Source organism: Toxorhynchites rutilus, chromosome 3, assembly GCF_029784135.1.
Source record: "Toxorhynchites rutilus septentrionalis strain SRP chromosome 3, ASM2978413v1, whole genome shotgun sequence".
Lineage (NCBI taxonomy): Eukaryota > Metazoa > Arthropoda > Insecta > Diptera > Culicidae > Toxorhynchites > Toxorhynchites rutilus.
This window is the reverse complement of record NC_073746.1, coordinates 106,271,577-106,286,693: the sequence shown is the minus strand read 5'-3', so window position 1 is coordinate 106,286,693 and position 15,117 is coordinate 106,271,577. Positions and strand designations below refer to the sequence as shown.

The 15,117-nt window shown below is 38.4% G+C and overlaps 1 protein-coding gene across 7 annotated transcripts in view; it reads left to right on the top strand.

Annotated features, from left to right (window-relative positions):
* Window positions 1-5,988, top strand: part of LOC129778656 (atrial natriuretic peptide receptor 1) — a 53,636-nt gene extending 47,648 nt beyond the window's left edge. For 4 of the 7 annotated variants that reach the window (XM_055785699.1, XM_055785698.1, XM_055785701.1 and 1 more), the window contains exons 8-16: window positions 3,018-3,138; window positions 3,221-3,336; window positions 3,471-3,549; window positions 3,607-3,727; window positions 3,782-4,304; window positions 4,346-4,688; window positions 4,750-5,363; window positions 5,424-5,571; window positions 5,629-5,987. In XM_055785699.1, coding sequence (XP_055641674.1) covers window positions 3,018-3,138; window positions 3,221-3,336; window positions 3,471-3,549; window positions 3,607-3,727; window positions 3,782-4,304; window positions 4,346-4,688; window positions 4,750-5,363; window positions 5,424-5,571; window positions 5,629-5,704 — 2,141 coding nt within the window. In that variant the 3' untranslated portion in view covers window positions 5,705-5,987. Of the gene's footprint in view, window positions 1-3,017; window positions 3,139-3,220; window positions 3,337-3,470; window positions 3,550-3,606; window positions 3,728-3,781; window positions 4,305-4,345; window positions 4,689-4,749; window positions 5,364-5,423; window positions 5,572-5,628 lie in introns of all 7 variants that reach the window. The other 3 variants (XM_055785703.1, XM_055785704.1, XM_055785702.1) reach the window with 3 other exon arrangements.
* Window positions 5,989-15,117: the final 9,129 nt, after the last annotated feature.

The window sequence follows — 15,117 nt, the reverse complement described above, 5'->3', positions numbered from 1 at the left end:
GAAAAACGACTTGAACACCCCCAGAAAACGTGATCAACAACAGCCAAGTGATGCTGTGTTCCTCTTCACTCGCATGGTATCGCTTGGTTTTTTTCATATCGAGCGACAATCACACAGAAAGAGTAGTTATCTCTGTATAAAAGGTTTTCGAGTTGCTTTCGATCGAGGCTTCGTTGTGATGTAACAAAACAGCTGATTGTGCAGAGCGGAATAAAGAGTTCAGTTGCAAAAGTACCGTCGGCAGTTATATCTTCTTCTTCTTGAATGGCGTTAACGTTCTTTGTGGAACTTTTGCCGTTTAACCTATGAATTAATTAGTGTCATTTATTAATACTTAGTTGAGATTTCTTAAGCCAAATAATTGAATGTATTCTGAGGCGCAAGCTATAGAATAAGCGTGACCGCAGTGCAAGTCGAAGGAAATTTCTTTGACGAAAAATCCTCTGGCCAGAACGGAAATCGAACCCGTCATGATAATGTGATTATGTGAGACGCTAACCACTTTATGGTGAAACAGAATTGAAAAATGAACTCAGTGTATCCGAAAACCCCAGTCTACCAAAAATTGGGTTTATAGCTAAAAAATCTGAGTTTTGGCCGCCTAAATTTTCTCAGGGACCACTGTGCGCCGCGTCGGTGATGGTTTGGGGGCCCTATTCCAGACGTGAAAGCTAGAAAATCAACGCCGCGTACTAAAAGACCGAGGATCTGGAGAAGGTTGGTCCCAGCACTTCCGGAAGGATCATTGGTTGAAAAATTGGAGGTGAAAAATTCGTTAAAATACTACTTAACACCAATACAATCGATTTCGGATTTTCTGTAGCTGTTCTGCGAAAGGTGCTGCATTATATAATTTGTGGGTTATTTCTTTGGGAATGATGTTGTTAGGAGCGTTGGAGATGTAATTTTGCCAATAGATACTGAAATTTACTTGAATATTCGATAAGTTATTGAAATTGGCAGCTCTTGGTGTGATCCTACGTCTCTCCGGTTATGTCCCCGGCATTAATCGCCCGCTACACCCGTCCTTTTTGCAGTATTTGTATTTAATATTTTCAATGCTCAATCTAGATAGGCAAGGATAGGTAAGATAGTTATAGAGTCTTCAAGTGAAATTTTTATAATGGTTGTTAGAAGATAAAAACTCATTCAACAAATCGTTATTATCGTAAAATTTCCATGAAATGCAGAGAAGTCCATGAAGTGATAGCGAATAGTAATAGCCAGTGCCGAAAATATTCACGTTCACGACACTCAAATACGGCGAATTTCAGCCTGTTTTGTATTGATAACCTCAAGCTCAAGCGAGAGTCGATCAATATGAAACAACACTATCAATGAACACCAGTGTAATGAACATCAACATCAGCTTGCCATGAAGTTCATTTTTCATTTACATCTTCATTTTCGTCAGGATATTCGTAACGTAACAGTTGAAAATCATTGCGTGTTAGTGAAAATCAAAGCATGAAATTCAACGTCAACCAATTGAGAGTGAAATCGATTAATGGTAAAGCATGGTCATTCATCACACAAAATTCTTGTTTTTGGCGTTTTCGGCAACAGAATGTATAGATAACTCTTGCTATGTTTTATGAATTTACTCCTGATTGGCCGGAAATGGCATACACCCCCTATTATATGGGCAATGGGTGACAATAACAAAGGGCAATGGGTGAGCGGAAAACGAACATAATCTTGTTTTGATTTCCGGTTTAACGATACGCTCAACACCGAATAACGGCCAACGTTCAACGAAAACTAATGTTGCCTTTTCCGGATTCCTAGTCCATTATTTTGTTCTAAATATGGAAATCAAACACGTTTCCAATAAAAAATCACTGCAAGCGATGAATATCAACTTAACGTTCGTGATAATCACATGAAACTGTTGACAGTAATGAAAGTGCCTGAATGCAGGCTTTCCGAAATTCGTCCATGCTGTTTTCTTTCAGCATACCAGACAAAGATCACGCGTCTCGACTCATGTGTTATACTCATTATGACAGATATGTTGTTGAGTTTCAGCCGAAGAGAATTCATACGACACTGGGGAAAAGCTAATTCTTTCATTCGTGATTAAATTTTGATAATTTGTGGCACTGGTAATAGCTAATGTCAACACTTTCAAAGAAGTACGGAAGATAAATTTATCCACTTTGGGTATAGCGCAGAAGTTGTATTTTGCACTCAAAGGAGAATTCTCGGAATTCGGAATTGAGTACATTGGATTAGATTAGATTATTTTTACAGTCAAATGTTTAAACAGCCTGAAAAAAATCCGGAAGGAATTTCGCCATCAAAATAAAATGATGAAAATATCGCTAAAGTATCAGTAAACCTCACGCTCCTCCCGTCCTGATTCATCGCGTTTTCTCCGCCGAATTTCTACACAGACCAGACGTTTGGACGATTGATAACGGTGTGAAAACCCTGTCAATCAGTATGGTGCTTTTCATTTTTTCTCACGAGTTGATAATCGATTTCCCTCTACATTTTACTACTTTCCACCGCTGTGAGGAGGGTGGAGAAATGCTAGCCGTCTGTCTATTTATTTGTTTCGTTCGGGGGACGGACGTAGCGTAGCGGGTAATGTGCGCTCCTGCAATGCCAGATGTTACGGGTTCAAATTGCAAGTTCATCGATTAACAGAAGGTTATTTGTTGGTGAAGTGCTATAACCGAGAACCAACAACATCAATGATAACGTATATAGTCTGTGTTTATTTTCCTCCGTGTAGTTTTTCACACGCACCGGTATCACGCTGATCCATTTCCGATTTCACGCCTCAACTCCCACTGAACTGTTGGGTGTTGTGTTGATACAAACCAAATTGGTGTTTACTGCTTTTATACGGTTATCACACGTTCCGATTTCTGCAGCAACGGTTCTTATCGATGGGTGAAGAAGATATGAACTTAAGTTTGCTCTAATTTCAATCAATCTATCGGAAATGGCGAATTTAACACAAAAGCAATTTAATCACTCTCTACGCCTCTCCCTCATTCTGATAATAGGAATCACGGGACATGTACGAATCGATGACAACGGGGATCGTGATGCAGATTATTCCATTCTTGATCTGGACCCAATTACCGGCCGGTTCGAAGTGGTAGCACATTACTACGGACGGACGAGGTAAGCACCGGTCTAATGTTTAAATAAACTGTCTGGATTATGATCATCGTTATTGTTATTGCCGTTTTTCTCATCATCGCAGAGAATATTGTCCAGTCAAGGGAAAGCGGATACACTGGCCCGGAGGAAGAGAAGGCCCCCCGCCCGATATTCCCAAGTGTGGTTTCCTGGGAACCTCGCCGTCCTGTCAAGGAAGTGGTAATTGAACTAATCCCTTTCAATCTTTCAACTCGGCTTCGTTCGCTGAAAATAAGCGACGCTTCCACCATTTTTCCGAGGAGACTGGAGAAAAACAATTTGCTCACGTGAGCTTTTGCTTTTGTTGTCCACAGAAATGATTCTAGTGTACGGAGTAATTGGATTTGGAATCATCTCCACGTTTGCAGCGGTAATCACGTATATCCTTTGCAAGTAAGATAGTTGTCCTCGCGTGGTAAGTTTCAGTTTAATCAGTCTGCGTTTCGATAGACAGATGAAATTAAACAACGAACTGAACAACATGTCCTGGAGGGTGCGACCAGATGAGGTGCTTCTGGAGGTTGGGAGACTGTTCGGAAGCAAAATGGGACTGCAGAAACTTAATTATGAGGTTCGTAGTTTGGATTCATATATTTTTTCCAAAGGCTTCATTCAGGTCTTCCAGAATTTATCCCTCCAACAGTTCGGCAGCTCAGGGCGTGCATCGATTGCGAGTGGAAATTCACAACTTCCAACCCAACTGTTCACCACGATTGGCATATACAAGGGAGAACGTGTTGCCATTAAGAAAGTAACTAAGAAGAAGGTTTACATCACTTCGACGCTACTCTGGGAAATCAAGCAGACACGTGACGTAAGTCATGAAAACACGGTCCGCTTCGTAGGAGCCTGTATTGATCTTCCCCGACCTACAATTTTGATCCTTACGGAGTACTGTCCGAAGGGTAGTCTCAAAGATGTTCTTGAGAATGAGGCTATCCAGTTGGATTGGAACTTCCGGATGTCACTGATACACGACGTCGTGAAGGGTATGGCATATCTTCACAACAGCGATGTTGCGGTACACGGAAAACTTCGTTCGTGCAACTGTCTCATCGATGGTCGATTCGTGCTGAAGATTTCCGATTTCGGCTTGCGTACACTGACCACACCTTCCGAGTACGTGCGGGACCAGAACTATTACAACAGTAATTAGACATTATTGGTGTCAATCTAATTGTTTGATAAGAAGTGAAATTTTCAGAGCTTCTCTGGGTTGCTCCAGAGCTGCTGCCGGCTACTGTCATCCCGGGAACTCCCGCTACACAAAAGGGCGATGTTTACTCGTTCGCTATCATTCTGGAGGAAATAGTTGTACGTGGTGGACCCTATGAAGCGGCGAGACAATTTATGGACCCGAAGCTAATTGTGGAACGCGTGGCAAATCACGAAGGTCCCCCGTTTCGACCTTTCGTGGACCAAAGAGACTGTCCACCGGATTTGCATGATTTGATGGAGAAATGCTGGGCGGATAGCCCAGATGATCGTCCAACGTTTGCCCAGATTCGAAGCACTGTTAAATTAATCATGAAGTTTGCTTACATACCTTTGTAATGTCAAAGCTAGAGAATAATGTTAACGCTTCCTTTTCAGGGGTTTCTGCGAAAATCTCATGGACGATTTGCTGCGCCGCATGGAACAGTACGCAAATAACTTGGAGAGTCTGGTGGAGGAGAAGACAGAGCAGCTCAGCATGGAGAAAAGACGCACGGAAGAGCTCCTCTATCAAGTGCTTCCGAGACCAGTTGCGCAGCAACTCCTTGCTGGAGAGATGGTGCAACCGGAACAGTTCGAATGCGTCACCATATATTTTAGTGATATCGTAGGTTTCACAGCCCTTTGTGCCCAAAGTCGACCAATGGAAGTGGTGGACTTTTTGAACGATTTATACAGCACTTTCGACAGAATTATTGTGTTTTATGATGTGTACAAAGTGGAAACGATTGGCGATGCCTACATGGTGGTGTCGGGTCTACCCGAGCGGAATGGTCACGACCATGCCCGTGAGATTGGACTAATGTCGTTGGCCATTTTGGACGCTGTGAAATCATTCACGATAAAACATAAACCCGATCAGCAGTTGAGAATTCGCATCGGGATACACTCGGGGCCTGTTTGTGCCGGGGTAGTCGGCCAAAAGATGCCCCACTACTGCTTGTTTGGGGATACAGTCAACACGGCTTCCCGCATGGAATCAACTGGACACCGTAACCTTCAAAATTCAAAATATTCACAAATTTTTGTTAATTTATTTATCCTGTTTTCAGCACTGAAAATACACGTTTCTGAGGCTGCCAAACAAATACTCGATAAATTTGGCACCTTCCGGTTGGAACTGAGAGGTGAGGTGGAACTCAAAGGTAAAGGCATCGTTACCACTTATTGGTTGCTGGAGTGTTCAGAGCCCGATCCAAGGTAAATGTCAATGGTGACTTATCACATGAGAACTGACATTCGTGCTTCTAATTACAGACCTCCGACGCCGCTGAAACACTACATCGACAATGAAGTACCATTCCCCATTCTGTTCCCTGGAATTGGGAAATAATTCTGCCATACGTTACCCGAAATGTCCTGAAACTAGCCTTGGTGTCTTTGTGTGCTGCTTGAAGAACAGTATTACTAGCTATTTTATCGTTTAGGGAAGAGCCATTTACTACATATTCGACGTCAATTTATCTCGGGGCTAACCGGTTTAGAGGGAAATTTTAACTAATGAAATTATTTTATGGAGTCAATATTTTGTCATGGAATATACCAAACTGTGTAATAGAAGACGTACAAACGTAACTGAATGTGATATCTAAGCCACGTGTTTTAATTTATTCTAAAGAAACGCCGATGCAACTTGGTTTTTGTTGAATCTATGTTTACATACTGGATGTGTTTACAAAGTTTCAAGCACCCTGTATAATTTAAGTCTCCTCCAGATGCTGTGCTCAACGTAAAGAACAAGTTGACAAATTGAACGAATTAGTTCAACGTGGTATTAAATTCATTATAAAGTATAGCCTCGATTATCCGCGGAATAGTGTGGCAGGATCACCGCGGATAATGAAAATCGCCAATAACACAATAAAATACTAAAACTAGGTGCAAATACAAATAAACGATATTCCAGCATGAAAACAATGCATGAACACTATTTCGTATACGTCAGTAATCAGGTTAGCGAATAACCCGCACCACGGAAGAAGGTCCTTTCTAAAATATTACTGAGCGATTCCTTGCCAAATCAGCTGAAAAATTATCGCGACTATCTCCGATTTTTTTTAAAACATTGTTCGTAATGTGGCAAGTTCCCAAAATTACAATCTTCAATATCGGATGACCAATTTTAAATACGACCGATTTTCTTAAGAGCGTATCCAGAATCATCGACTTTTTTTGCAAAAAATTTAACTCAAAATTCAGGTGTTTCATAAAAATATGATGTACAGAAAAGCTGTAGGAAAATCAATAATCTATTCATAAAAAATAACACTTTGAACGCGCCATTAAAAAATCTTATTCTACATTTGATTTAAGTATTAAAAATGCTTATAACTAAAAACATGTCCGCTTAGTTTTTTTTATATTTTTCAAGAAAGCCATTCAAAATTGATATAGGGGAGGTGGGGATAAAACAGACATGTTAAAAAAAAACTTCAATTATATCTTTGGAAACTCATATTTCCCAAAACTTCGATGCAGTTTCTTGCAATTCAATACACTGTTTTTCTACCAAATTGGCCAAATATTTTACAAAATGTTTTACTGAAATCAAAATAGACCGAAAAGTACAATTTTTTTTCGATGCGAGTAATATGGAGAGATTTGTAATATATGAAGTGTAGAGGTTGTATTGATCGGAATACAACGGAGAGGAATAATTGCATTTAACCAAGGTCTGAACTCATCACGAATGTCCGTTAAATGATGCAAAAATCGAATTTATCCACCTTGAAGAGGTATCGTGCTTTTCAGCAGTAGGAAACGAACAGACCCTCAACTATTTTGCTTTTTGTTCCAGTCAGCTTCTAAATTTTACTTCTCCAGTATAATCATTTTAATAATTTAAATTTTTCCACTCAAAAATGAATCTACTTTTCCGTACATACCTAATATCGCTTCTCTGTTAACTCACAAACCGAAATATAACCATCAACGAATTGAATTTTGATATTAAACCACTCAAAATGCTTAATATCGAAGCAGCTAAAATTACATCCTCACGCGGAATCATGTATGATTTTCCACTTTGGTCAGTATTCTTTGCTATAGGGTGGTTTAAATGTTATAGAATAACATGTAGAAGGTGTTCTCTTTAACAGAAATCTGAAATTCAAAATGTGACTATACAAATGAACCACCTGTTCATATTACCCCCACTGTCCGTATTACCCGTGGTTCCCCTACCAACGATTGTACATGAAAAACTATTATGACGTTTCATCCTGAGACAAACTGTTCTCGAGATATAACCAATTTTATATTAGGCTGGATAAAATAAAATCCATTATTTTTACTTGAAAATGTTCGATTTGGGTCAAAGATTCACTGTTTTGTTGTATAATTTGTTGTCATTTTGAAGGTGTTATTTTGATGGAAGGAATGCTTCTCTCATAGAAGACTTGGTTATTATTGGCGAAAAGCTCTAGTAATCGATTTCCACAATCTTCTCTTGATCCCAATTTCTTATCACTCAGGAAATTTTGCAATGCCAGAAAAAGGTGGTAATCGCTTGGTTCGAGGTCCGGCCTATAAGGTGGATGAATTAAAACTTCCCAATCAAGCTCCCGCAGTTTCTGTCAAGTCACTACAGACGAGTGTGGCCTTGCGTTGTCCTGATGGAGAACAATACCTCTTCTGTTGACCAATTCTGGGCGTTTCTGGTTTATCGCTAGCTTCAAACGGTCCAGTTGTTGACAGTAGAGGTCTGAATTTAGTGTTTGGCCATACGGAAGGAACTCATAATAAATGGTTCCTTTCAAGTCCCATAAAATACACAGTAGAACCTCCATGGCCGTTAGTCTTGGTTTGGCCACCGTTTTAGCTGCTTCACTACGCTTCGACCACGGGCGTTTCCACACAATGTTGTCGTAAATGATCCATTTCTCATCTCCAATCACTATCTGTTTAAAAAATAGGTCGATTTGATTCCGTTTGGCCAAGGCTTCGCAGATGGTAATTCGATTCCTTATGTTTTTGGTGTTAATAGGTGTAGCATAAAAAAATAGAACTTTTTAGTGAATATAACTTTGCGCAAATGATTTCAATCTATTTCAAGGTCGATCTTGAGCTCTTAATGCCTAATATGCTTGTCAAATCCGATTATTTTTGATTCAATCGACATTTTCGACGACGGGCCTGCCTGTGCGAGATGCATCTTTAACAACAAAAATGCCTGAACGGACTCGACGAAATCAAAATAGCACGTAATCAGCTATTACAGTGTCGGCACCAAAAACACAACCCAAAATTTTCGTGAAAAATGGTAATTTAGTTTTTTGTCGCAAAAAATGCTCATAACTTTGGAACCACTGAACCACTTTCGATGCATCAAATTAAAGCCAGTCAGTTGAATTTTTTGAGAAAATACTAAGTTTTGTAATTTTCATGGTCTCGGGACCAAGGACGTCATATTTTTTAATATTTTTTTTCTTGAAAGCTGAGCATGTTTTTACATAACATATCGAAAAATCAGAGATGTGTTCTTTTTTCATTTTGAATTATTAGGTGTACCGGTAGGTTTCTTCGGTTTTACAACAGATGGCGTAACTTGAGTATTATTCCAGTGAATCAAATTTCCAGACATTCGTTGGAAAGATACTGTCATTGCGCGTCTTTTTCAGTATATGTCAAAAAGTTGAAGCGTAAACAACATAGTTTTTTGTCACTTCGAATCTGTCGAATTTCGTACCAACGAGAGTGTTTTTGCGGGGAGTGTTACTTCATTACTCCAATATAAAGAAAAAAATTATAGAAGGTTGTGTTCAAGATACGACCGCATTGTTAACGTAGAACTACGCTGTAGTTTAATTCAAGTCGCTTGTTTATAACTACGGATATAACTTTATAATGCTACGGAAATTTTGAAATAACCATTCCACCAGTTTGGTCGCCCTGAAATATTTTTTTTTTTCATTGTAGAATCATTTGACGATAATTGTTTGATGATTCATTCTTGTGCTCGCAGAACAATAAATGCTCGAGATAAGCGCAGCTGTCATCCTTAGTGGAGAAAGTATTGCTACTGGCAAGCGAAACCAAATCACATACAAAATTTCAGAACGACATTTATATTCTTGGTGACTAAATAAACGAAATAAGCTATATCTGTTAATCTCAACAACTTTGAGAAGAGTAGCATAGCTTCATTATGATCAAGATTAGCGCAAATGCAATCCTAGTTGAAAGCAGTTTTGCGATTGGTACGCAAGCCCAAATAAATTAATAACTTAATATAATCTATTGAATAACTTGGTATTCCCCAAATAATTTTTTGGTGCACAACCTTAACACCTGCTTCACCAAAGCGTCAGTTCCATACATTGATGACAGAAAACAAACAATGTTAACTGCTTGGAAAATGGCTGAATATTTGCTTCAGCAGAGATTCGTTACCAACACCCTAGCGTAAATATTTCACTCCCGCTATCTCCCCTCCTTGTTTATATTTATTATTACGACTGCAGAATTTGCAACATCAAACAATCGTCAAGCATAGCATAAAAAAATAGACGATAGTTGGTTCGTTACAAGGCCAATGCACACGGGAGCAGATACAAATGGGGTTTCAGCGTGGCGAAGATGCACTATTTTTACGTACTGGTTATGAAGTATACATACAAGTATCCATATATCGATGGCTTGAAGCAACTCTTCTGTTAATACTTCCAGTCTAGATTAGCTTAGCTGTCGTATGGGTAGAGAGTTTTCCTACCGTCATGCGAAACCAAATCACTGACAAAATAGAACATTTATTTTCTTGGTGAGCTAACGATAGCCTAGCTTGATGATTCTCCACACAATTGTGTAGCACAGAACCTCAATGCAATGGCGTCAGTTTGATGCAATAATTGCAATGCTAGAGACATCAGCGAGTCAGTAATTTGATCGCGTCCACAGCTCAATCCGAAACGAAGACATGTGATGACGCAAAAAAGGAAGAACAAGCGATTGCCATTGCTTTGAATACAGAACGATACTGAAAGGTTGCCTTCCTTCCTTGTTTGAGACTTAAAAACTTCTTCAGTTCATAACCTTCAAAAAAAAACCCTTGGAAAACTTTACTTTATCCATCATATTACTCCTCCACTCCCATTGCTTTGAGAAAGGCATTCGATCCCTCGCCGTCCAGCTCGCCAAGCAACGATGTTGTTTAGTCGATTTCCTCACGAAAAATGAAAAAAAGGAAGCGAGATCCACTGTTTATACTCTAGGCAAACATTCCCCTTCGTTCTTCTTCTTTCCCTTTGTTCATTTTACATCTTACGATTTCCCCTTCGTTGCTCGTTATTGACAGATATGTTCGGGAAAGCACACAGATGGGCAGAACAAATGTATGAGGAAATGGGAATGCTTCCAATTTTCATCAATTTAAACCATATACAGACTATGAGATTGTAATATATAGCATATCAAACAAATCTTAGGAAAATTCCGACTCGTTTGATATATAAATCGCCAAAATCCGTTCGCGGCAAAAATAGTAATTAACTTTAACTTTATTTCAGTTTTCTGATTTAGCACTCTCAATAAAAGACGTAGTTCTACGTCAAAATGCTGTGGAATGTCATCGCATTTTGGTGGAAGTTTATGGTGACCATGCTCCAACAGAACGAACCTGTCAGACGTGATTTGCACGGTTTAAAAGTGGTAATTTTGACTTGAAAGACGAAGGACGTTCCGGACCACCAAAAAAGTTTGAAGATAAAGAATTGAAGGCTTTACTCAATCAAGATCTATCACAACCCCAACAAGAACTTACAGATACACTTGGAGTAGCTCAGCAAACCATATCCGATCGTTTAAAAGCAATGGGAATGATTCGAAAGATAGGACATTGGGTGCCGTATGAGTAGAAGCCCCGAGACGCCGAACGCCGTTTTTTCACGTGCGAGCAACTGCTCCAACGGCATAAAAGAAAGGTTTTTTTTTGCATCGAATCGTTACTGGTGATGAAAATTGAGTCCATTACGACAATCCTAAAAGTCGGGCAACGTATGGATCCCCGGCCATGCATCAATATTGACGGCCGCGCGGAATATTCACGGCTACAAGGTTGTGCTGTCTATTTGGTGCGACTATCTGGGTGTGAAACTATTACGGGGGACTTCTACCGACGACAATTGATTCGTTTGAGCCGTGCACTGAATGGTAAAACGGCCACAATACGAGCACGATAAAGTTGTTTTGTAGCACCACAATGTTCGGCCGCATGTCGCGAAACCGGTCAAAACATACTTGGAAACGTTGAAATGGGAGGTCCTATCCCACCCGCCGTATTCTCCAGACATTGCTCCGTCCGATTACTACCTTTTTCGATCGATGCAACATGGCCTGGTTGATCAGCACTTCTCCAAAGCGCTGAAGTCAAAAATTGGATCGATTTGTGGTTAGCCGACAAACGGGCCGATTATTTCCGCAAAGGGATCCGTGAATTGCCAGAAAGATGGGAAAAAGTTTTGACTAACGATGGGCAATACTTTGAATACTAAATTTGTAGCCATTATTGCAGAATAAAGTAATAATTTTTGAAAAAAATTGTAAGGGGTTGTATCTAGGACACGACCGCATATTTTCGACGTAGAACTACGCAATTACATTATGCAATCCACTTGTTTACCACTTCAGATATTATTCTAGAATGCATCGAAATTTTTGTAATAGATTATGTTGTTCGTTACAAATAAATTTGATGAACGTCCTTTTACGTTTGATATGTGTCAAACGGTCATTGTATTTTACATTTTCCCCTGAAATTATTGCATATCTCATGTTTACGTAGTTCTCGAATCTCTTAAGTTCATTCACCTCTAGTATCTGAAATGGCGATTTTCCCAGGCTTCTCAGTTTAAAAGTACGTTTTAGGGAAACATATTCCGGTCTGCACAACGACAAACAAGTACAAAATACTCAACACTAAAAAATACCCCGACTTGTATGTACAGGTCGGACTCTATTATCCGGAGTATTTTATTTTTGATTTTCGGAAAATTTGAATAATTAGTATAATAATTCTATATTGAATAGCTAATATGGGTATCAAAAGAAAGGGCTTGACTAGTAGAATGCAGTTATTTATGAAAAATGCAAATCCAAGATGGCGGCCACTAAAAAATGGCGGATTTCATATTTTCTCAGAACTCCATCAATATGGGTATCAAATGAAAGGGCTTGACTAGTAGAATACAGTTATTTATGAAAAATGCAAATCTAAGATGGCCGCCACTACAAAATGGCGGATTACCTGTTTTCTCAGAACCCCATCAATCAAATGAAAAGGCTTGACTAGTAGAACACAGTTATTTATGAAAAATGCCCAAAAATGTATCAAAAGAAAGTTCTCGACTAGCAGAACATAGCAGATAATGAAAAATCCAATTTCAAGATGGCCGCAGCTCCCAAAAAACTAGTTGCTTTTTGAATGGTTTCATTCAGCTTGACCTGTTTCTATGTATATTTAAATGTTTGTTGGGTTGTCCCACATTAATAGAAAATTGACCCCGTTCCTGTTGAATGATTGATCTGAAATTTGGAACATACTTTTAATTCTACTGTCATTATAAAACTACGTATTCCATGACCTTGAAAAATTCAATTTGGCCGCCGCTAAAAAATGGCTGAATGGCTTGATTTGGAGAATACACTACACTATGAATAACATAAATTCGAAAAGGTCGCCACCACAAAATGGTCGACTATGTATTTTTTGCAATCCCTTCAATATTGGTAGTAAATGAAATGATTTGACTAATAGAATACAGTTCAGGTCGGACTCGATTATATACAATTTTGGACTCGTTTGGAAAAAAATATTTTTATTATATTTCAAAAATAGCTTATTTCATGAAGAAATGTAGCCTTTCAACGTTAAGGTGATGTTTATGTGGCTATTCCATGTACAGTGGGTAAAAATCGTGATTTTTGAAGATTTTGCTTGAATTTTCACCAGGAATTGTTTATATTGATATTGCAGCCAAATTCAGAAGGATAGAAGTTGTGCGTCAAAGAACAAATTGTGGAGTGGTTAAAAAACTTCATTTTTATTGGTAGAAACAATCTAGTTTTATATAAATATCTAGGGTAAAATTAATAATAACATATTAAAAATTATTAACTTTTAAGTATTTCACTTCCAAAAAGTTATTAAAATTCACTAGTTTAGTTGTTCCACTATTATATCCTGTACTAAATTTTCTCATCTTTCAAATGAAGGCATCAGAATCGTCATCCTTAGCGTACTTTTTAATGTAAAGACAGTTTGAGGCAACAGAGTCCGAAACAAAAAAAAGGTCTGTAACTTTGTCATTGTTGAAATTTGAACATATGCGTAGGAGTATTTTTTTCATCAAATATGATCGTCTATCACCACCTGAGAGAATCTGGATATTTTTTTTTTCATGTGAAAAAGGTGCTTTCTGACTTTAAGGAGATGAATCAAAAATCAAATTTCTCTTTTATTTTCAAAAAACGATAAATACATGCAAAAAAAAACAAATAAAGAAAACAAATAGTTTTGACTCGATTATCCGGAGTGAAAAATAAATCAATACTCCGGATAATCGAGTCCGACCTGTATTTGCAAAGCGAATTCCCCCTGGCACATTAATTTTAGGGAATTGGTCCGTGTTAGGGAAACACAGCTTAGTGAGAAAAAACACCTCCGACTTGCATGTTTCGACAAAGCGAATTCCTCCAGACATATTGATTTTGAAGTCCGTGCTAGGGAAACACAGCTTGGTGGGAACAAAAATACCCTCGACGTTGTATGTATATTTGCAAAGCGGATTTCCACAGCCACATCGATTTTGAAGTCTGCGTTGGGGAAACCGTAAATCGGGCCAATCAGATCTAAGCAGTTAAGGTGTTTAGATAACGCTTGACATTTTACAGTTATTCAGTTGTTCATCTCATGAAAAATAACATTTTATTACTCGCGTAGAAACGCGTAGAAATATTTCCTATCAATTGATGCAAACATCTTTCCGATCTGTTAAGAAATGTTCGAGTTATAAGCATTCAAAATACAGGTAGGGTTAGCACACAAATCGACAGAACAAATGTATGGAAAAAAGGAAGTTCTTCCAGTTTTCATGAATTTAAACCTTTTAGAATTAAGCGAATTGTAATGTATAGCATATCAAACAAATCTTGGAATATTTCCGATTCGATTGGTATGGAAATCATGAGAATTCGTTCACAGTGAAAATAGTTATTAACGTTAACTTTATTTCATAAAAACGTGACCTGTTTTCTGATTTGGCACCCTCCCTGAAAGACGTAGTTCTACGTCAAAAACGGAGAAACTTACCGGTACTCCTATTATAATTTTTCAAAGCTACCCGATGAACTAAAACACAATGTTTCCTTTTTTGAAAAAATGACGTTTTTCAAAAAAGGTCATAGCTTAACAATTCCGATAATCGATATATTAAATTGAAGTCAATGAGCTAGTCACCTTCGAAAAAATATTACGCCTGCAAAACATGGAATACATGGCTTATGATTGTGTATAACTAGTTACAGATGTTTTATTAAATGCTACACGTATTGATTTGTGAGGCTCAGATAAATCATCGGCTCTCTCTCTCAAATGACGATTATTAGTCACCATGAAGGACACTCACGCTAATGGTCACGAGTTCAATTCTCACTCTCGACATTCTTTCTAAAATGAAAGTAAAAGTGATGAACCAGCCAAAAGTTTTGAAAGTCACTATAATACAGAAACAAAAATAAGTCACCATTTTCTAT